The sequence below is a fragment of the Taudactylus pleione genome, unplaced genomic scaffold, assembly GCF_031769625.1.
Source record: "Taudactylus pleione unplaced genomic scaffold, aTauple2 ptg000212l, whole genome shotgun sequence".
NCBI classification, from domain to species: Eukaryota; Metazoa; Chordata; class Amphibia; order Anura; family Myobatrachidae; genus Taudactylus; species Taudactylus pleione.
In genome coordinates this window covers 2,659,119-2,682,161 of record NW_028284614.1, presented here as the reverse complement: position 1 = coordinate 2,682,161, position 23,043 = coordinate 2,659,119, and the positions used below count along the sequence as shown (strand labels likewise).

Sequence of the window (23,043 nt, the reverse complement as noted above, 5' to 3'; positions counted from 1 at the left end):
ACTACTCTGAATGCACTTAATTAGAGCAGCTGCAGAAATATATGGTTCACACTGTATTTTGCACTTTTGATTATGTAAATGTTTGTGTAGGATGAAGTTGAAATCTTGCCTGTTGGGATGCTGGTGCTGGCATCCCCGACGGTAAGTAGTGGAGTTAGAGTGGTTAGGGTTAGGCACTAGGGAGGGGGAGGGTTAGGTTTTGGACTAGTGGTAGGGTTAGGTTACTTATACCCCTTTCAGACATACGACACGGGAAATTTCCTGCTCAGACCCTTTGCAAAATCCTGGGTGTTTGGTCGAGGCCCCCCTTTCACACTACAGTGTCTACCTGGGAAATTCGCAGGTAGACCCCTTTCAGACATAAGCCGGGTTTTTGTAGTGTTTTTTGCCTCTCCTCTGCCCTTCCTAGCCTATCCCCTCTCCGGCTGCCGCTGATGTCATCATCATGCAGCAGACAGCTGACCAATCACTACAGGCATTTTATATTATTATTATTGAATTATTTAAATGTGCTCTGGTGGACCAGCTGGAGTGCGGGCGGCCCGCTGTGGCAGAGACCCACCGGCGGTTGTCCCTGGCGTCCGGCGCTGAGGTGGTGAGCAGCAGCGCTGAGCGTCCCCTATAGGACGCTCTGCGCTGCCAACTCCATGTAAAAGCTGCTTGGTGCAGCCTGGGAGTAGTAAATTCCCAGGTAGCACCATTCAGACATAAGCAGGGTAATTTCCCTGGAAATTCCCTGGTCGATTTGAAGGGTCGGCTACCCGGGTTAGTACCTTTCAGACATACGCGGCAACGTGGGAATTTGGCTGAGGCAGGCCAAATTCCCGGGATTCTCGGCATGTCTGAAAGGGGTATTACCGACAGGTGGCTGTATCCTAACCCTGTCGGGTTTGACCATCAGGATCCCGAGCGCTGGCATCCCATACCCAACACGTTTGTCTTTATGATAAATATTTTAGATTGTTAATTGATGTTATTTTTCTAGAAATCTGCTTCATTTAATAATGGGATCAGTTTTGGGTTACATTTGTGCCAAGGCCAGTATTTCCTGTGCTTGGGGATACACCCAACTTACTTACCTACTTTATCTAGGAGAAGCAGGTGGGTTGCGATGAGAGGCGGGGCCTGACGGCTTGAATCATTAAGCCCCACCCCTTCGTGGGAAATTGTCTTGTTTGGTGCAAATTAAGTAGGGGACGGGGCTAAATGAGGTGGTTAAGCCCCGCCCCCTACATCGGGACCCGCAATCGCCACGGAAATTCTCCCCATTCTTCTTAGTGAAGTGGGCAGAATGCGGGAGAAATGCCTACTCTACAGGGGGCGCGGGGGTCCCCAGAAAAATCGTGAGCCTCCCATGACTTCCGGGGGGAGATTAGACAAGTATGACACCCATTGTTCCAGTGTTCCCCCATGGAAGAATGAGAAATTTGCATTTCTGCCTCGGGTCCTCATTTCCCATTCCAGTGGGGTAGTTGTAGGGGGGCATTGAACGTTTTTTGATTCTTTTTGTTCTTTGGTTTAGTTTTTCCTGTTTATCAGTGTTCGGATTCCTGATCTTTCCCCTCGTTTTATATTTCTGCTTCAGTCCTGTCTGGGGCTTTGTTAGAAAATGCTGAACTCCCAGGCACCTAAGGGTATGTAGGTAGGGAATTCCAGTGCCCCCCATTGGAGTGGAATAAAAGGATTGAATACGAATACAAAAATTCCATTGATTTTATTTCTTTTGTTTTGAAGGGTGTGAAGAAGGAAATGGCTACACCACCAGCTGCCGTAAAGCCGACACAAGGGAAACAGGCCAGAAAAATGGCTAAGATGCCGGAGTCCTCTCTCCCTGCAACCAAGAAGTCCAAGGCCAAAGGCACGGCTAATGCCCCAGTTATCCAGACTGCTGCCTACAGCTCAAGCAACTCCTCTGAGAGTGAGGAAGACTCTGTGGAGAAGGTACTTTTCATTGTAGAGTAGGGCTTCCAAACAAGGACCCTCAAGGATAGCCATACTTGAGCACAAGTGTCTTAAATAGTACCTCAGTTATTTTGATTTAACCATCTGTGCACAACAGGGACATTGAGGACCGAGGTTGGGAAATGCTGCTCTAGCTGAGCTGACTAGGGAATGGGCAAGAGGTGAGAAGCCAGCCCGACGGCTCCCAGTAGAGGGGCAGCTCAGGTTTACACTCCCTTCATTAACCACTTAACTGGCTAATATTTTTTCCAAAACCTCGCAAAAAATGCTGTTTTTTGGGGGGGGGGTTTTGTTTGTTTGTTTGTTTGTTTTTTTTTTTTTATGATTTAATTAAATCAAGACAACTGTTTTAGGTTAATGCAAAGTCATTAAGTTAACAGCTGCTTCTCTGCAGCTGTCAGATTGCCCAATCATGAGTGATCAGTAGCATGGCAGACACCGGGGGAAGGTGCAGGGATGCTTAGGGACCGGGAGGTCTTTTTGCGATTTGGCAGCTGCTGTAAGATTATCTCTGACACTTCGCATTGTTTACAACCATGTCAGGGACCGCACAGCCTGGTGTGGTTGCAATTGATGCACCCACGTCAGGCAAATGGTTAGGAAAAGAAAATTAAAAGTACTTGAGTTTGGACGCCAAGTACTGGAGCGCCCAATCCTTTAGGCACTTGGCTTAATCTAAACACTGTTATTCTGAAGTTTTTGTGTTTCGTTACTGTATATGTTCTGCATACTCTGAACTGTATTATATTGTGTTTGACTTTTTTTTTTTCTCTTTTTCTTATGCATATATATATTTCTTATGCATATATATACTGTATATATAATTATTTTTTTTTTCTCCCCAATTGTAGCCTACAGCGGCCACTCCCAAGCCGGCAGCTCCAGCTAGTGTCGGGAAGAGTGCAACGGCAACACCACATCTAACCAAAGAGAGCAGCTCAGAGGACAGCCAGTCGGACAGTGAAGAGGAACCTGTGAAACCGGTACAAGAGCCTTTCAATGTCTTCAGTTTTATTAGTAAATGTCCTATCGGAAAACAAAGTTGATGCTGTGCATAGGACACTGTATTGGGTAACATTTAGTTAAAGGTGTCTCTTATTTCCTTGTCAAAAGGCAAAAGCTTCAGCCAGCGTTGGGGCAAAGAAGGGGAAACCGGAGTCCTTGGCTAAGCCTACGAAGATGAAGGTTTTGTCACCAGCTAAGACACTTGTTGTGGCCAAACCACCCTCAGAGGAAAGTTCCGACACCTCTTCTTCTGACAGTGAGGAGGAGCCTATTCAGGTAACCAGGCTCAACCATCTTGTATCACCCGTCCATTTTTGTGTATTACAACCAGTAGGCTTATTTTCTTGTGTAGTTTAGACCAAGATTATACGTATTTAATTGCCATCGGTAAGACCCTTTTATAGCACTACTGTCTGTGTTAAGTAAAGAGGTTACCTACATATATCTCTGCATTTGCAAAATATTGTAACCATTACGGAATACAGATAAGTCTAAGACAGTCTCTCTGTGCACCCCGGTAGCTCAGCCCTGTGCAGCAATGATACACGATTCATTTAATGCCAAATGAAGAGGGTGCGTTCTTGCAGAGGAAACTGATAGCACGAACATATTTCTTATTACAGACACCAACTTTGGCCCAGAAAATCAAAAGTCCTGCGAAGGAGTCCGGGAAAGTGCAGCAAACTGCAGCCAGCTCATCGCAGAAGAGGTCGGCTACCTCTGGTTCACAGGCCAAGGACAGCGACTCATCTGACACCGGGTCATCGGACAGTGATTATGTCCCGGAACTGCAGGTAAGGTGCCTCCCTTGATCTTTAAATTAAAAGGTATCTCAGGATATTTACAGTGCATCCGGAAAGTATTTACAGCGCTTCACTCTTTCCACATTTTGTTATGGTACAGCCTTATTCCAAAATGGAATAAATATTTGTCCTCAAAATTCTACACACAATAACCCATAATGACAACGTGTAAAGTTTTTTGTTTTTTTTGTTTTTTTTTAATTTAATTTTTGTGATTTTTGCTAATTTAATTAATAACAAAAACTAAGAAGTCACATGTACATAAGTATTCACAGCCTTTGCTCAATACTTTGTTGATGCACCTTTGGCAGCAATTACAGCCTCAAGTCTTTTTGAATATGATGCCACAAGCTTGGCACACCTATCTTTGGGCAGTTTCGCCCATTCCTCTTTGCAGCACCTCTCAAGCTCCATCAGGTTGGATGCGAAGCGTCGGTGCACAGCCATTTTCAGATCTCTCCAGAGATGTTCAATCGGATTCAAGTCTGCAGTCTGGCTGGGCCACTCAAGGACATTCACAGAGTTGTCCTGAAGCCACTCCTTTGATATCTTGGCTATGTGCTTAGGGTCGTTGTCCTGCTGAAAGATGAACCGTCGCCCCAGTCTGAGGTCAAGAGCGCTCTGGAGCAGGTTTTCATCCAGGATGTGTCTGTACATTGCTGCATTAACCTTTCCCTCTATCCTGACTAGTCTCCCAGTTCCTGCCGCTGAAAAACATCCCCACAGCATGATGCTGCCACCACCATGCTTCACTGTAGGGATGGTATTGGCCTGGTGATGAGCGGTGCCTGTTTTCCTCCAAATATAACGCCTGGCATTCACGCCAAAGAATTCAATCTTTGTCTCATCAGACCAGAGAATTCTGTTTTTCATGGTCTGAGAGTCCTTTAGGTGCATTTTGGGAAACTCCAGGTGGGCTGCCATGTGGTTTTCACTAAGGAGTGGCTTCCGTCTGGCCACTCTACGTACAGGTATGATTGGTGGATTGCTGCAGAGATGGTTGTCCTTCTGGAAGGGTCTCATCTCTCCTCAGAGGAATGCTGTAGCTCTGACAGAGTGACCATCGTGTTCTTGGTCACCTCCCTGACTAGGGCCCTTCTCCCACAATCGCTCAGTTTAGATGGCCGGCCAACTCTAGGAAGAGTCCTGGTGGTTCAGAACTTCTTCCATTTACGGATGATGGAGGCCACTGTGCTCATTGGGACTTTCAAAGCAGCAGATATTTTTCTGTACCCTTCCCAGAATTGTGCCTCGAGACAATCCTGTCTCGGAGGTCTACAGACAATTCCTTGGACCATGCTTGTTTTGTGCTCTGACATGCACTGTCAAGTGTGGACCTTATATAGATAGGTGTATGCCTTTCAAAATCATGTCCAAACGACTGAATTTAGCACAGGTGGACTCCAATTAAGCTGTAGAAACATCTCAAGGATGATCAGTGGAAACAGGATGCACCTGAGCTCAATTTTGAGCTTCATGGTAAAGGCTGTGAATACTTATGTACATGTGATTTCTTAGTTTTTTTTTTGTTTTTTTTTAATTAAATTTGCAAAAATCTCAAAAAAAACTTTACACGTTGTCATTATGGGGTATTGTGTGTAGAATTTTGAGGACAAAATGAATTCATTCCATTTTGGAATAAGGCTGTAACATAACAAAAAAAGTGGAAAAAGAAGTGCTGTGAATACTTTCCTGATGCACTGTACACTATGGAGTCTGCTTCTCCACAGTCTATTTTCCTGGTGGTTTTTAAGTGCCCCCATAACATTGACAAAGATCCGATTACTATCTTCTTAGTATCTCATGTAGGCATATTAATCCAATTCAGCACATGTCCCCTTGTTCTTCACTGGTCAGGACAGTCCTTAGAAAGTTAAGACTTCATTTGTTGTTCATCTACTTTGGGGAAACTCCCTAGGGGTGTAGCGGGTGCTGGTGCACGTAAAACTCCCCTCTATACCCCTCCACCAGTCTGACCGTGGTTTTTAACTTAGTGACCATGAAATGTGACTTATTTTCCACTACAACAAGGTTTGTAGGTTTTTAAAATTTCACGATTTGTAATTGTGAGATCTCTGCTGGAGACATTTAATGGCTCCTGGTCAGCTGTGGTTACAGTGATCAGAGCGCCAGGCACAGGCTGCCGGAGGACCATGCTTCTGTAGAGCCGCACTAGCCCCTTCCCTATGACAAAACAAAGGTACAAAGATACTGCGCTCTAATAAACAGGATTCAATGGGTCATGTCATAAATTTATTCCAAATGAACAATTGCAACACACATAATAAATGTCAATATTTAAACACAATAAATAGCAATTCAATAAATTAAAAAAAAAGTAATGAAGTTTAAAATAGTGCAAATGTCGCTTGTTTCCACAAGAAAAACACAGGCCCAGATATATGAATGTGGAGTTTAGGTGTATGTCCTTGTAGAATACCCTCCTGATGAAATGCTTTGTTCAGCATGCAATAGTGTTGAAACACATCCAGTGTAAAATTGTAATTCTTAGACAATGCTAGCAGGGCTGGTTAAACCAAGTACCTCAATTATAGTCACTGGGTATAGAGATATCTCTGTTTACCGTGCTCCTTGCGATTCGGGTACAATCAGCTGGCGGCATGTGGGATCGCCTCTTTGTCGTCACAGCTTGTGTCTCCAACCCAGTCAGCGTGTTGACAAATCGGGTTCAATCAGCTGGCGGTATGTGGGTTCACCTCTTTGATCATAACCGCTAGTGCCTCGAATCCAATCGGCTGCTGGTGCAGGTGTTATGAGGTAAATTGACCTTGCAGCAGTAATCTTCAGTGGGTTTGTGGAATATAAATGGACAAAAGTAGCTCCCTTTCAATCTGGGTAGTGGAAATAAAGTAGAGCCAGTCCCTGCTAGCATTGTCTAAGGATTACAATTATACACTGGATGTGTTTCAACACTATTGCATGCTGAACAAAGCATTTCATCAGGAGGGTATTCTACAAGGACATACACCTAAACTCCCCATTCATATATCTGGGCCTGTGTTTTTCTTGTGGAAACAAGCGACATTTGCACTATTTTAAACTTCATTACTTTTTTTAAATGTATTGAATTGCTATTAAATATTGACATTTATTATGTGTTGCAATTGTTCATTTGGAATAAATTTATGACATGACCCATTGAATCCTGTTTATTAGAGCGCAGTATCTTTGTACCTTTTTTGTTTCCATATATTTGTGAGGACTGACTATCCTCTTTCTTATACAGCTGCTCACAACAGGGTCGGGAATCACATCCCGTGGTAGCGCCACTTTGGTATTTATTAATACCTCTTGCTGCCCTTCCCTATGACGGGCTGAATGGATTCAGAGACCTGTAAATCCTCTCTAACATTTTTGTGTGTTGCAGGAAAAACTGTCCAATGTCGGAACTCCCAAGTCTGCTGCGAAACATGTTGGTAAACTGCCAGGTAAGGAAGTCGTTCTCATTACCCTAACACCATTGTTTGAGTCAGCAATTCCTAAACGGAGTTATCTTGTTTTTAATTCTTTTTAGAGTCGAAATCAACTTTAACATTCAGCCTTAAGGGTAGCAAATAGGCCAGTCTTGGTGACATCCTTTGATCTGCCAATTTGAGAATTTTGGGCCAAACTGGCTGTAGGCTTCCAATTGGGATCTATGTGTGTTGTGACGGGTAGATGATATAGCTGTGTCAGTGCCCTTGTATCACATGGAACCTAATTACTTCTAATGTAGCCAGCCGCTGGGCTTTAGCAGTGTGACTGGGTCCACTGAGTTTGATCAGCCATGACAGACATTGGTTTGGTGGCTCTGTTCACTAAATCTAATCTCAGCAGTGCCTCCAATTTTGCTTAAAGGATTTTTGTACAATGACAAACACATGCCCTGTTCAGTTATGACTCATATTGTCTGGTACAAAGCGGCCAACGTTAATGTGGATTTAGACAATATCTTGCTTTTTGAAGGAATTTTAACCCAGTATTAAGACTTTGTGATCTTGGTGAATCTTTGGCATAGACAGTGTTGAATCCATTATCCATTTTTTTTTTTTTTTTGTTACATGCTGTTTAACCTATTCTAAAACATAAGAAAGTTTCATGCCATGGTTGCTTAATGCAATATTTTATCTTTAATTGGGGATTTTCGTAATGAAATATTGAAGAATTAACTCTGTTTTAAAATCACTTTACCATAAACTAGTATACGGACAGAAGCCCCATAGTGTGCTTGATGCACTAGTGTCCAGTACTTTCTGCGATTTGGGAACTCTGTGAGAGCCAAAATGTCTGATCAGGTCGAAAGAACAGCCAGCTCCTGGTCAGATGGCGGCCAGCTGTCTTGTGTTGGAGCATCTCCCTCTTGAAAACTAGTGCAGCACCACAGACTATGGTCACCAGACGTCTCCTAAGTACCGGGCTCACCATTTTGTTTTAAAATCGGGGTCAATGTGATTATAGAACTTTATTGATCTTTTCTTCTAGGCGTAACTGTATCCCAAACACCGACAAAAGCTGTCTGCTCCAGAGGGCACAAGAGTGGCAGCCAGTTGGAGAATTCTCAGGTACTTTTGTTCAGTTGACTTAAATTTCTGTTCTCCCATTATTGGTGGATGCCTCTTGTCTCTGAAAGGAACAAGTTCTTAGTACATGTAGGTATTTTTGGACTAATGTTGTTTCGTTCTTGTCACTTAAGCTTCTATTCGATGAGCCACCCCCTTCAAAAGCCACCCCAAAGAAACGGAAAACCGCCTCACAGGAGGAAGACAAATTGGTTCCAGATGCGGAGAAAGCAGGGAAGGCAAAGAAACAGAAGACTGACTCCAAAAAGCATGCCAAGCCTATTGCAGCACCGGTTCCAGCTCCACCGGCTGCACAACGCACGTTGGGAGGTGTGTGATGGTGACTTGTGGTTCTCTATGGCTAAGCTAGCCAGAGGATATTATGGTATCCATATACCTAGGATAAAAGCGATTTATACATATTAAGCACCATTCGCTTTGTCCTGAGTCTATCCAAACCTTGGTCCAAAATTTACCAAAGCTTATGCAACAAACTTCTGAGATACAGAACAGTGTGTGCTAGAAGCACCAGAGCAGAGAGTGACACCCCAGACAGGAAAGAGGAACTGCATGGGTTGTGACCGTTGCAGGGTACTAGAATGAACTATAGAGACATGTACTTACACTACTGTGTATATATAAAATCTATGGAACCTATTATTGGTAAAGGTCTGAAAACAGATGGTACTTTACTATAGTCACTATGAGGAGCATTACTAAACCTTTAGAATGTGATGGGACAAGTGTCCTGAGAGAACCTCGATTTGTGCCCCTCTTTTAAATCCCTTTCTTGTGTAGCTATTGGAAGCTCAGGAACAGTGGGTAAATTCCCTAAGGTTTGAATCTCCTCCTCCTGCAAGCAGTGTCCTAGGAATGGTCCTAGCTGTCCAGTATAAGTTTAGTATGATTACACAGTCATATACCCAGTCCCAGTTCATTTGTACTTTTAGTTTTGGGTCCATAGGGGTCTATTTACTGAGCCGTGGATTGAGATAAAATGTGAACAGAGGTAAAGTCCCAACCACTCGGCTCCTGTCAAACTCAGCCTGTAATATGGCAGTTAGGAGCTGATTGGTTGGAACTTTAACTCTGTTTACTTGATCTCCTTCCAAGGCTTAGTAAATAGTCTATTTAATACGTTTTACTGTGACTTGTCCTGAGTGCTCTCCATGTGTGTTTGTCATTGTTGCACACGGTTTGTTATATAATTTTTATTTTATATGCCTCCCCGCCCCCTTTTTCTGCAGCAATGCTGGAATCTGAAGAAGAAACTGTTTTGGCACTTTTGGAAGGGAGGAACCCAAAGAAACACAAGATGGGGAAAAAGTCATCTAAGAAGAAAACTGGTGAAGGTCCACTAGCCGAAGCAACTATCCCAGAAGAGGATAATAACTCGGAGCTGACCCCCTCTTTGTGGGTCCCTGACACCCCAAACTCTGCCGACCAGGGGGACTTTAAGTCACCGCCTGCGCAGAAAATTGCCCAGCCAACTGTGGAGACCTCGAAGAGGGGCAAGAAGCGCAAGATCTCCCCCGATGATGACCTTTCCAAGCAGAAGGAAATACTCGCCAAGAAGGCGAAAAAGGAGAAGAAAGAGAAGAAACAGAAGGCTGGCAGGGAGGGAGAGACTGTGACCCCAAAATCCATATCCTCAAAGAAGGACAAAAAAAAATCTGATAAAAATAAAGCTAAGGAAAGTAAGTGCCCAGGTGTTAGGTTACCGGTGGGTCATCCAGGTAGCAGGGGCTGCCATAGCTATTGTGTATAGCAGATCGTTACCATTCTCATTTGTTTTTTATAGTTGACTCCTCTATTTGTCTGATTAAAATACTTAGTCAGGTGCATAAATATTGGGACATTGACAGAATTTTCATATTTTGGCCTCCATTCACCACCACAATGGCTTTGAAATGAAACAAACAAGATGTGCTTTAACTGCATAATTTCAGATTTAATTTGAGGGTAATTACATCCAAATCAGGTGAACGGTGTAGGAATTACAACGGTTTCTATATGTGCCTTCCACTTTTTAAGGGGCCAAAAGTAATGGGACTATCAACTCAAAAGCTATTTCATGGACAGATGTGGGCTATTCCCTCGTTATTTCATTATCAATTAAGCAGGTAAAAGGTCTGGAGTTGATTCTAGGTGTGACATTTGCATTTGGAATCAGTTGCTGTCGACTCTCAATATGAGATCCAAAAAACTGTCACTATCAGTGAAGCAAGCCATCATTAGGCTGAAAAATCAAAACAAACCCATCAGAGAGATGGCAAAAACATTAGGTGTGGCCAAATCAACTGTTTGGTGCGTTCTTTCTTTTTAAGAATGTTGCAGAGAGCTCAGCAACACCAAAAGACCCGGAAGACCATGGAAAACAACTGTGGTGGATGACAGGAGAATAATTTCCCTGGTGAAGAAAAACCCCTTCACAACAGTTGGCCAAATCAAGAACACTCTCCAGTACGTAGGTGTATATGTGTCAAAGTCAACAATCAAGAGAAGACTTCACAAGAGTGAATATAGAGGGTTCACCACAAGATGTAAACCATTGGTGAGCCTCAAAAACAGGAAGACCAGATTAGAGTTTGCCAAACAACATCTAAAAAAGCCATTACAGTTCTGGAACAACATCCTATGGACAGATGAGACAAAGATCAACTTGCACCAGAGTGATGGGAAGAGAAAAGTATGGAGAAGGAAAGGAACTGCTCATGATCCAAAACATACCACCTCATCAGTGAAGTGTGGTGATAGTGTCATGGCGTGGGCATGTATGGCTGCCAATGGAACTGGTTCCCTTGTATTTATTGATGATGTGACTGCTGACAAAAGCAGCAGAATGAATTCTGAAGTGTTTCGGGCAGTATTATATGCTCATATTCAGTCAAATGCTTTAGAACTCATTGGACGGCGCTTCACAGTGCAGATGACCAATGACCCGAAGCATACTGCAAAAGCAGCCAAAGAGTTTTTTGAGGCTAAAAAGTGGAATGTTATGCAATGGCCAAGTCAATCCCCTGACCTGAATCCGATTGAGCATGCATTTCACTTGATGAAGACAAAACTGAAGGGAAAATGCCCCAAGAACAAGCAGGAACTGAAGACATTTGCAGTAGAGGCCTGGCAGAGCATCACCAGGGATGAAACCCAGCGTCTGATGATGTCTATGCGTTCCAGACTTCAGGCTGTAATTGCCTGCAAAGGATTTGCAACAAAGTATTAAAAAGTGAAAGTTAGATTTAGGATTGTTTAGTTTGTCCCATTACTTTTGTCCCCTTAAAAAGTGGGAGGCACATATAGAAACCGTTGTAATTCCTACACCGTTCACCTGATTTGGATGTAATTACCCTCAAATTAAATCGGAAAGTCTGCAGTTAAAGCACATCTTGTTTGTTTCATTTCAAAGCCATTGTGGTGGTGAATAGAGGCCAAAATATGAAAATTCTGTCAATGTCCCAATATTTATGCACCTGACTGTATGTATAATTCTAATCTTGCAGTATTTTCATTAACACAGAGTGCTACAAATGTATTAGGAAGTCTGCTGGCCAACAGTCAGTTGTTGCATAGTGCCATTGCATTTGTTTCTTTGAGGGAGATATCCTAAGCCTTGGTCATGTTACAGGCTGTGTTTGAAAAATTACATATAGGAGCTGATTGGTTGGTAGTTTATCTCCCTCTACTTTTATCGCTCTCTCTCTCCAAGGCTTAGTACATAGACCCCTTTTTCTCTGTCCAATAATTGCCGGGGGGCAGGGGGGGACCGATTCTCATGGCTTGACACGTACCTGAAAATTTCATTGGGGCTGTGATAAGTCTCCCTTTCCTGTGTGACCAGCTGATCTCCCATGACCACAGTTGGTGCAGACCCTCGCACAGTCAATTGAACTCCTTTTTCGGCTAACCATCATATTGAGATGCTTTCCTATAGGAAAGACATAGCCCTGGATACTGCCCAGTTAGCAGACAATAAAAAGGCTCAATCCTGTAAATCGGACAATATTTCCAAGTTGTCCTTCCTTCTCTATGCAGCTTTTTTCAGTGAGCTTCCTCTTTGTACAGGAACTGCAAAGATTACTAACCTGGACACTACAGTCGGAAAGTGTTCCTTCCTCGGAACAAGCCCTAAATAGTTTCTCTACTACAGATGCTCTCTGGATTTCAGGCATGACTGTCAGCCCAGAAAGAAGCCCTTTTGGAGTTCGAAAAGGATGGTCACAAAAATTGATGTTTGGGGTCTAGGGGTGTGCGACGCAAGTTGAGTGAGGTGGATGAAGTTACTGGTTGGCAGGGGTGGTAAGTATTTGGAAAGGAGGGGAAGATAGGATGGGATCCTGCATTGTGAAGGAAGCTACTGGAAGAGGGGGGAGTTTTAGGTGGTTGGGGCTGGAGGGAAGTAGCGAGTGTTTCATATGGACTGGAAGGCACTTTTGCCGCAGTACTTGTTATTGCAGTGGTGGGACATGAACAGTGGCTTACGTTTTACTTCTAAGGGAGTTAACAGGGTGTTAGTGGTGGTATTTCCTGGCTCTGCCATGGATGGATTTGGGTCCGTTTCATGACTTTATGCCACAATAAACTAGGGGCCAGCAGAGACCTATCCTATGGACAGAGGTCTCCTTTTTGTGTTCTTGGTCAAGGGACCGAGGACCCACCCTTACAGATAGTCTCTCTTGATGGGGTTTCCTGCAGGGGGAAAAGCCACCAGAAGGTCACTCCTGAGTAGAACTGATAGTTTGTGCCAAAGTTGCCGTTATGTAGCCCAGAGACTAATCTCTTGCCGTTGGTCTGCTGGTGCAGCAATGGGGAGGGGCAGGGGTCATTCTGAAGGCCACCAGACACTATGCCAAGGTGTCCACATTATGTTCCCTCACCAGAGGTCCGCTGGCATCTATAGTGGTCACGATGGATAGGTTTCCCCCAATTTTAATGCTCGCTCACATCCTCAAAATGGCAAGATAATTTTTGTGGCCTCAGTTTGGCCAAGAAGGGCCTGGATCGTTCCAGTTGGAAAACTTCCACTGCGGGACGATTTTTTGCCACAAGGTCTGTTTCTACGCAGCCACCTTTGTCATCTGGCTTTAACGATGTGGCTGTTGAAGCCAAGGAAATGCCTGAGAATGTTTAAACAGACTAGTTGACAGCTAGAGAGTTAGTTTCTGCACAACACTATCATGGGACATGGAGAACGTATGTGGTTTGAGTCCACTCTTCTTCTCTTATGCTTTCGCGTCGTCTTTGCTGTCTTCAGTGTAGGTTGGACAGTGACCTTCACCTTTGACAACGCTGAAACATGAACCTTCAGGGATCAGTTTACTTTCCATAGAAGTTGGCCGAGATTCATCTCTTCAGTTTCACATCCTGCCTCTGCAGGTCTTTTCCCATGGCGCCATGGGACCCGAACCTGCTCCTTTTTGGCTCTTTTCGATCCATCCATTTGAACCTCTGGAAACCGTTCAGTTGCCTTTTTCTATTTGGAAGATAATTTCCCTTATAGCAATTGCTTTAGCTCAGGGAGGGTATCAAAATTGGGAACTCTGCTCTGCAGGTCGTCCATTTTTTTTAAAATGTTTTTGTTATCGCGATGGTAGCACTGTCCCCCAGGTAAACATGGGAAATTGACGACAAATCTAATTCTCCCTTTTTTTTTTTTTTTCCCTTTTGTCTGCAACATTCATCATTTGGGGGCATCGTATCAAAATACCTTTTTAACAATAAAGCTTACGAAGAATTTCAAATAAATGTATTTAGAAATCGGAATGTATTTTTCCTTCTTTAGAGGAATTTGCTTGCCTACTATTGAGCTAAAAATGCCAATTCTCCTCTTTTGAGCATCTTGCTGATTCCCATTACCCGCAGAAAAAGACTCAAAAGAAAAGAAACATATGGAGAAAAATAAACTAACACCGAGTGTAACTGTGCCAGTTGGGGAGTCCACGGATTCGGGAATCGGCCTTCTGTCAAAACCTAAGAAAAAGGTGACTGCTGTCATATTACCTAAAATATTGGTATTAAACTTTTCAGCAAAATCTACTTTGCAAACACCTGCGCCAGCCAAAAGATTTGCCCATTAGAACAATGTATCAACCACCAAATAATATGAATTGTTAAAAAATGTATGCCAGTATACAGGAACCATTGTTTGTTCGGGAATTGGATATTTCACCTTGTATTATTTAGTATTCCATTTTTGAGTATTAGTTCGTCTTTCGATGTAAGTATTTTGAGAGTTGGAGTAATGCAGCTTTGAGAACTTTTGCGCAGTTTACTATAAGCTTCAGAATCCCGCTCACGTGACTTTTAAAGGACCTGTTATGTGTTCATTGACGATGGGAGCAAAGTAAGTTTCTGGAAACTTAAACTCTACTCTTTCCATTTACAGAAGAAGGTTAAGGCTGACAAAGGTTCATGAAGACCTCCTAAAGACAGGTAATATACCATTTCTCCTTATGTTAATCCATCCCATATATATATACTTTTATTATAAAACAGTTGTCATGTTTTCTCTATCATATTTGGAATCTGTCTCCCACGTGCACTGGAGGTCACCTAAACCAGTCTCCTCTCCTTTGCCACACCTCTTTACCAATGGGTTCTGTGATGGTTTAATTGGATGGGTGGGTGAGTGTGGTTGGTTTGATTTTTGTGTCATTCTCTATCAATTGTAGATTGACTTAAATGTTGTATTGTAGTAGGGATGGATGTGGCAGTAGGCAGAATTGAGCACTAGCCGCCCAGATCCGGTACAAAGTATAACGTTTGGGTCTTGCATCTTCTAATGGAAATGTGATCTTGTGGCTTTTTCCAATAAACTATATTAAGCTGGCTGCACACATTGACTTAACTGAAATTAACCTAAAATTGTCAGTCATGGTGACTCCAACAGCCACCATAGATAGTCCAGTCTGACGGTCTGCAAACCAACCAGATTTTCATTGTTACCAGCTAACAATAGTTATATAGTGTCCAGTGTCTTTAATAATTTGATTATCAGAGTTATTAGGTGGTGATATTAATGGGGCAAGGTACAAGTTAAACCACTTTACCCAATTACACTAATGAACACTTTAAATTCTTTTTCAGGACTGCATCAGAGTGAAGACTTACACGCCATTATGTTTCATGTGAATGTTTTGTTGGAGTCATCATGCCGAGGAGAAAAGAATTGCAAAATGAGAGAATGTTTTTGTTTTGTTTTTTAAGTCTTCACTGTGATGTTTTTACAGTTTTAGAAGACTTTACTCTGGACAAGGACTCTAAGATGTGATTATTACCTATTTTCGGGATTCATGTGGGATTAAAATATATATATTTATAAGTACGGAAATTAACAACATAGCTTGTAAACAGGTCCTCTGCCTTGTGAATTTAAATATCTGGGTTTATTTTAAACCTGTGTAAATTAATTTTATATTTTTTACATAGTTTTATCTTTTATTTTTTTTTGTGCTTGGGACTTGTTTCTATTAGTATGATCGTATGTGATGGCAAAAGCAGCTGTTACGATATACTGTTTACCTCTGTAAATTAAATTCTGGTATGATTTCCTATTTCTCGTGGCAGATGATAAATGGTTCTTAATTTTGAGCATCGTTCAGCTTATTGAGTACCAATGGCAATCATTTTGGGATTAACAGTCCCTCAACACTTGATGAAAGATTCAGACTATATTAGAGGCAGCATGGGATCATGAATTTGTTGTGTTTTTTTTTTTTTTTTTTTTTATTTAGTGTGTGTTTGTTTTTCTGTTTTATATAGCTGAGGGGTTTTTTTTGTGCTGACATGGGAGAATGCTCAGCAATTTGAGTAGGAAGCTGAATTCTAATCATGAGCTTTGCTGCTGCAGTTGTATTGAGAACCAGTGCGGGGTAAAGAACCACGTAATCTCCTGCTTTCTGATGTGGGTGTGGTCTTTGTTTGAGGACTCCTTTCACTGCTGACTTAAGTAGGTGAAAGTGCACCCTGCACTGTCATTACGTCATCTGGTGTTTGCAGCATTGCCAGACAGCACGCCGGTTGATCACCCTCTACATGACTCCCTTTCCCAGCTTCAGCGAGGGATGAAGATATTTAAGCTGTGGTCACCCTCTGGGTGCATAAATCCTAACCAACGCGCTGGTGACTGCTTGTGTCCAAAAAAAAAAAAAAGGGTGGGGGGGTTATGGTAGCTATCAATGGTGGTCTGACATTGCCGCAGGTTGGCCGGAAGGAGGTGGCAGTCGTGTGTTGGTCTCCTGGGGGAGTTGTAGACCTCACGTCAACATGGCGTGGCTTCAGTACACTGACTGGTACAGTCAAAGTAGACACTTTGTTCCTGCTCCCTTCCCACTCTGAGTGTGCCACAGCTACACTTGGCCAACAATCTCATCTCTTTGGCATTTTCCCAAACCAAGTTTTTTCCGCCTTGAGTGATATTTTTGAGATCTAGATGGTGAAGAGTTCACCAGAATCTCAGAGTTCGCTATTGGTTCCACACTAGACAGGGCCTGATTCTGTTTGCGGCTTTTAAGAAAAGAGTGATGTAGCATAAGAAAGGAAAGCTCAATGTGTAAGAAATCCAATCTGGTCCTTTCCCAGAAGTCTTGTCAATCGTTGAAGACTAACCAGCTCTCCCAGGATGTTCTACTTTTTTATTCTATGTTTTGTGGAAGTGTTTAGTCTTTCTACTCTCTATTTAACCTAGTGCTTGGCAAGTGAGACATATCCTAATTTTGGAGCATGGCAAGACTATTCCGATTTCAGCTTTTACATTCCAGGGTGTCAGGTTCTCGCCTCATTGTGTTACCTACTGTTTGTCTTCACTTATGGAAGAGTCTATAACTGACTCTTCAGAAACATTCCCCAGGAGCGTAAATGCTGGGGAATTAAGGCGCTTGTGTTGCAGGGCTTCAACCTTTCATATAAAGGAAGTTTGTGGACAGATTTAGGGGGTATGCCGAGTGAGATTTAGTCGGGAAGCCGAGTGCCTAAATACCAGCAGCCGGCTTCCCGACTATCATATCCCGGCAAGGGTGAAATCTAGATGCCCGCATTTCCCCGACGCCGTTAGACCGGCGCCCGGCATCCCGATCGTAGTGATGCCGGGCGCCGCTAGCGGACAGCCGCGGGGGGGAGGGTTAGGATTAGGGCTCCCGGGGGGGACTTAGGGTTAGGCACACCCCCGGGAGGGTTGGGTTAGGGTTAGGCACCCCCGGGGGGGGACTTAGGTTTAGGCAGCGGGGAAGGGGGTGGTTAGGGTTAGGCACTTAGAAGGGGGATTAGGGTTAGGCACTTGGGGGGAAGTTAGGGTTAGGCACCCCTAAGGAGGGTTAGGGGGGTTAGGTTAGATTAGTAGATACTTACCTTAGGACGATCGGGATTTCCAGCGCTGTCGGGCTTCCGCTGCTCGGAACTCTGCTCTTGTCAGCCTGCCACTGACTGGAATCGAACCGCCGCATACCCATTCCGATTTAGGGACCTAGCAAAGGTTTGATGAGATGAGTCCTCTGCCACACCCCTTGGGATAGATAGGCTGGTGATACGGGTAATTGACTGTACTAAATGTCTGAGGAATCTGGTCCATCCCGGCTGCAAACATTATTGCAGTCTACTATGGCTGGAGGGGCCTAGCAACTTTTTTTTTTGGACATAGGAACCTATGCTTCAGCCTTGCCTATACCCCCCGGGCAAAAGCTGCTCTCTGGAAGTGAGGGTGAGTTGCACTAGCCACCTACTAAGTAATACAGATGGTAATTGTAAAAAAACAAAAAAAACTTCCCGAACAAGTTGGGTTTCCTGGAAAGGCAGGGGTTGGTATGTGTCAGCTGACACTTTTCATCAGAGAAAGCTCCTGTGGTAGACTAGACTGGAGGTTTAGTATTCTTGGAGAGGCCATGAACCTACTGAAGGTGCTGTTATCCTAGAACTCTTCATATTTGCTGGACCATGTTGCTTGTGCGGGAACTGGTTGATCCTGTTACTGAAACTGGCAGTCTCTGAGAGGTGCCCCGTGCTCCTATTTCCAAATGACCCTCCTTCACACGGGGGGCACCTTCTTAAAATGCTATCCCCATTTTATCTATCCCCTAATTGTGTATGCACTGTGGTATAGTCCACTGAAGCTTCTACAGCCATTTGTGAAGCCGGACAGATGTGGTTGCCAGAGGCTGCAGCAATAACTAACTCCACCTTGCCTTAGACATGCCAAGGGACCAGTTTCCGTGTCCGGTGTCAGAATTGAGGGCGGGAAAATAATCCTGCCACATTTCTTTAGGGTGTAGCAGAAGTGGTGTCTCAGGTAGGGGAAAAAAATGTAAATGTTTATTTTCTTACACGGTTAGGATCAATGACCTGTTGTCAGTTATAGCCCACAGATTCAGAGTGTTAACCCCTTCTTAATGTAATCATTCTAAAAGAAAAGGAATTAAAACACTTTCATGATCTCAAATTAAAAATCTTTTGAGTCAAGAGCAGGGCAGCTGAGCCCCCAGCCCCGTTGCAATAGTGGCTTATGAGGGTGTGATCATGCCCCTCTCCTCCTGGAAGCTATTGGTCTGTACATAAACTCTTCCCTGACCACAGTCCAGCTCTGATGCAGTCACAACTCCCCCTTCCTCCAAGTTAGTGCTCAAACTATATCATCCCTGGTCTACCATGTGAGGTTATCCTATCTGTATAAGGCAGATACATGGACTGGCTGCTGCTATTATACAGATGAGAAATGACCTTGTCTGATAACTGGAAACTTTTGGGGGCATTCAAATCAGCGTGATCATCAATGCGATAGCCGCCCACCTATTGGCCAGTTGCTGATGTCCCCCTCCCCCCCCCCCCCCAACAATACAAGTTTTCCCGTGCACCTCTATGGGCTGCGTGGCAATACATTTGATGAAATGGACCTGCTTTGCTGTTATGGAACTGCAATTTAAGTTGAATTGAATACCTCCCTCCCTATTAGTGTACACCTTTTATGCAGTCATTGTGTCACCAACTACTTATATTTATGAATTCCATGCTGAAAAGTCAATGGACAATGATGGTAACATAGGTCTCAATCACTTGCCTCCCATTATATATTTGAGAGCGGCAAGACAAAGCTATTCTGTTCTAACATGTATGAACCCATCGTAACTAACAAAACACAGCACTCAGTAGTGAGCTGTCAATTTATTATTCATATGATGTCTGTTATACAATCAAGATACTTTAAGAAGACCTGATTTACACAGGTGTTAAAAAAATAAAAAAATCATTATAAATTTGCATTAAAGACTTGTAAAATAAAACTAAAGAAGCCACGCATCTGTAACACAATGCCACACCAGACATAGACACAAGGCAATAAAACAAAATACAATATTATTGCTTAAATGCTGTTTAGTCAAATAAATTTGTGATATAGAAGAAAACACCCAGATTCAGTTTAGTAAAGTACTTAACGTTTGAATTTATGTTATTGCAAAGCGCACTTCCATTTATATACTCTCTATATTTTGGCAAAGTAACCAGTGGAGAATATTTAATAAACCCATAATTAAAACAACATTAATACTTTAATTTGCCAATCTTCTATGTTACATGTCACTGTCGGGAACACTGCATTGCCACCCAGACTGAGGTAACACTATCCATTCTTCGTGTGGAAGTCAGGAAAAAAGTGCTTAAAGAAAAAATACATTTAATAAGAGAGCTATCATAAGTGCTGGTTCTGCTCAAATCACAAATGCAGCCATGGAATATGAACTCTTCTATAAAAGTAAGAAGGACTTGGTGATCCGGTCCGTACGGTCTTGTCATTTTTATGCTCATGAGGCAATGTGGTATCGCTAAAGGGCCCTAGACATCTGCCGGCTGATTCAACGATCGCCCAATCTGACTGGAACTGCGATCCACTGCTTGGAAGTGCTGAATGGCTTTAATGACAGTAGGCACTCTGGAATAGAACCTGTAATCTTGAGCCCGAATAAATATCCTCCAGAGGGAGCAATGAAACTAATGGTGCATCTCCTCCCATTTTATTACAACAAGTTGCACTTACAAAACACAAGAAGAACAGCAACACACAGATAATGACCTAACCCAAATGCCCCAACTAAATTCTAAGGTAAAACCTACATCTCATACGAAATGCCTGTATTCTTCCCAGGTAGGAGGACGGCACCTTGTAGAAGAGTAGACTATGGTAAAAGAGAGGAGACCCTAATGACACTTCCCGCCGATGTGCCAAGACTTTTGCCTTCATAAAACCAGGCATGTAGAAACGCGTCGGTGGGAAATGTCATCAGATTGTCATCTCTTTTACTGGATTTCACCCTTCTATGAGGCGCATGTTTTACATCTAAGCTATTCCGGTTACATCATCAATATGTTGATATTTGTCTTCTATGTCTTGTGTAGTGCTACCTAGGGTGATCCTGTTATTGCCAAATTTACTACACGGGGTCTGTCCTATTTTCTGTTCCCCTTGTCTCCATGGTTTACGACTGGCGCTAACCTGCGCCTTGTTGAGGATTTGAATAGAGGGATCCTCTTCATTGGGCGCAGACTACCATCCTGGTTTGTTATTCCCCGTGCTGCTTGTATTTATTGTACATGGGATTGCACTAGTTGGTGACAAATACCTAGCTGATTATGGAAATGGCTCAGTTGCTCTAATAAAGATGAATGTAAGTCTCATCAGAGGTGATCACATGCCATCTCCGGTTACATTACACCATGTCCTATCAGATAACCTTCTCTTATTATAATTGGTGGAAACATTTTAACCGCTCTATCCAAAAGCTACTCAATGACTTGGCCGGTCTGAGTGTAAGCGCGCCACCAGGGGTACAGAGGAAACTTGTTCATTATTTGCCTCAATGGGGGCTTAATGGGTTGCAGGTGATGTGAAACTGGGACAGCATATAGGAGTTTGCAGGAAATATTCACGATGTTAGTCTACCATATATGTGGGTGATGTGAGCTCTGCACATCTCCTGTGCCTCGCACAGAAACGTGATCTTGCATGGCCTTTCAGTATGTCAGCTCTCCAGCACTATAGGCCCTAGTGTTTTTTTGTTTGATGAGACTCTTTCAAGCATTCTAGGCATCACGATCGATCTAAAAGAAGCCTGGACTCACTACAACATAAAGTCATAGACTGGGTACATCCTCAGTATAACATAAAATGTTGTTGTTTATATTTTTGCTTGCTAAATATAAATTTGAAGAAATAGAGGGCACTCACCGATTTAATCTAAGAAGTAGTGTTTTAATTACATGCCATCCATGTCTGAAAAGGCAGTCCGATGTTTCTGTCCCATTATGGACCTTTGTCAAGGTTACACAGCACCATAGAAACCATTTAGGTGTGGCGAAGTCAGCAGAAAAGTAACGAGACTGAGGGGTCCACTCAGTCTCGTTAAAGTGAGCGTTTTTAGAAGTGGAGATATTTGCCCATAGCAACCAATCAGATTCTACTTAACATTTATCTAGCACCTTCTAGAAGATAATAGCTATATACACCTTAGTATCAGCTTATATCATGTGCACCCAACCCATCAGGTGTAATTGATTGCACTTGTAACTTAAGGGGCCCGTACACTACCGACGGATCGCCGCAATGTTGCAACCCGGCATTGCAGGATCATGTTGGATTTTGCTGATCACGATCAAAATATGATCGTGATTGGCAAATCGGTGAAATTTAACATGGAGAATTTCACCAATCCTCCGACGGATCGCGGAACATCGATGGCCGCCGGTTGGCATTTCCAATCCCTTTGCAGGATTCCGCAATCTGTCAGTAGGTGTATGGGGGCAATTGGCCAGCCCATCCTAAAGTATCTACTAATTAGACAGCTAACCACTGCCACACTTGGACCCAGAAGCCCGGATCAATAAGAACAAGCAAAGCTGACATCAGCACATGCAGCTGCATCATGACATCACACTCCAGCGCTGCATCATGTGCTGCGATCCACGCCAAAACCAGGCCAATCAACACTCAAGGAGCAATATGAAATATAGGACACCCCAGGCCAGTCCACTCTATCAGAGAGGGCGCCCTATCGCCATCTAGTATCATGATGTCACGTGTGATATTGGGTGATAGAGTTCACCCTGGTATAATGTATGGGCACACTTGATGTGGCACGCTGGAATGAAGACCAGGAAGCTGCAATATCTAAGTTGTAGACACATCAGGGCCATATATAGCAAAACATTAGGTCATTATAACAGCCCCTCATTAAAAATCATTTATTATTATGAGTGTGGGAGTGGCCACAAGCACAATCATATACTATACCACAGGTTCTCAAACTCAGTCCTCAGGACCCCACACAGTGCATGTTTTCCAGGTCTCTTCACAGAATCAAAAGTGAAATAATTATAACCACCTGTGGATCTTTTAAAATGTGTCAGTGAGTAATGATTACACCTGTGCACCTACTGGTTGACCTGGAAAACGTGACCTGTGTGGGGTCCTGAGGAACGAGTTTGAGAACCACTGCACTATACAAAGACACCAACACAGCTATGTTTACAAAAAAAGATTAGAGAGGCAAAAATCAAAATGCCACTTGAAGTAATCTGCCATATATAGAATATTATCACTATATTATTCTTATATCCATTTGTATCCTTAGATATATAAGGTTCTCCAGGAATATAGAACTCCTTGGGGTATATACAATTAGCCGCGGGGTTTACCCTGCAACTAATTGTCGCGCTGGTGGTGAGTCAATTAATGG

General features: G+C 43.2%; 1 protein-coding gene across 6 annotated transcripts in view; it reads left to right on the top strand.

Annotated features, from left to right (window-relative positions):
• Positions 1-15,882, top strand: part of TCOF1 (treacle ribosome biogenesis factor 1) — a 68,747-nt gene extending 52,865 nt beyond the window's left edge. For 5 of the 6 annotated variants that reach the window (XM_088478261.1, XM_088478259.1, XM_088478260.1 and 2 more), the window contains 11 exons: positions 1,735-1,941; positions 2,814-2,945; positions 3,076-3,243; positions 3,591-3,761; positions 7,159-7,219; positions 8,253-8,332; positions 8,464-8,659; positions 9,577-10,026; positions 14,192-14,310; positions 14,715-14,761; positions 15,416-15,882. In XM_088478261.1, coding sequence (XP_088334387.1) covers positions 1,735-1,941; positions 2,814-2,945; positions 3,076-3,243; positions 3,591-3,761; positions 7,159-7,219; positions 8,253-8,332; positions 8,464-8,659; positions 9,577-10,026; positions 14,192-14,310; positions 14,715-14,744 — 1,614 coding nt within the window. In that variant the 3' untranslated portion in view covers positions 14,745-14,761; positions 15,416-15,882. The remainder of the gene's footprint in view (positions 1-1,734; positions 1,942-2,813; positions 2,946-3,075; positions 3,244-3,590; positions 3,762-7,158; positions 7,220-8,252; positions 8,333-8,463; positions 8,660-9,576; positions 10,027-14,191; positions 14,311-14,714; positions 14,762-15,415) is intronic. The other variant, XM_088478257.1, reaches the window with a different exon arrangement.
• Positions 15,883-23,043: the final 7,161 nt, after the last annotated feature.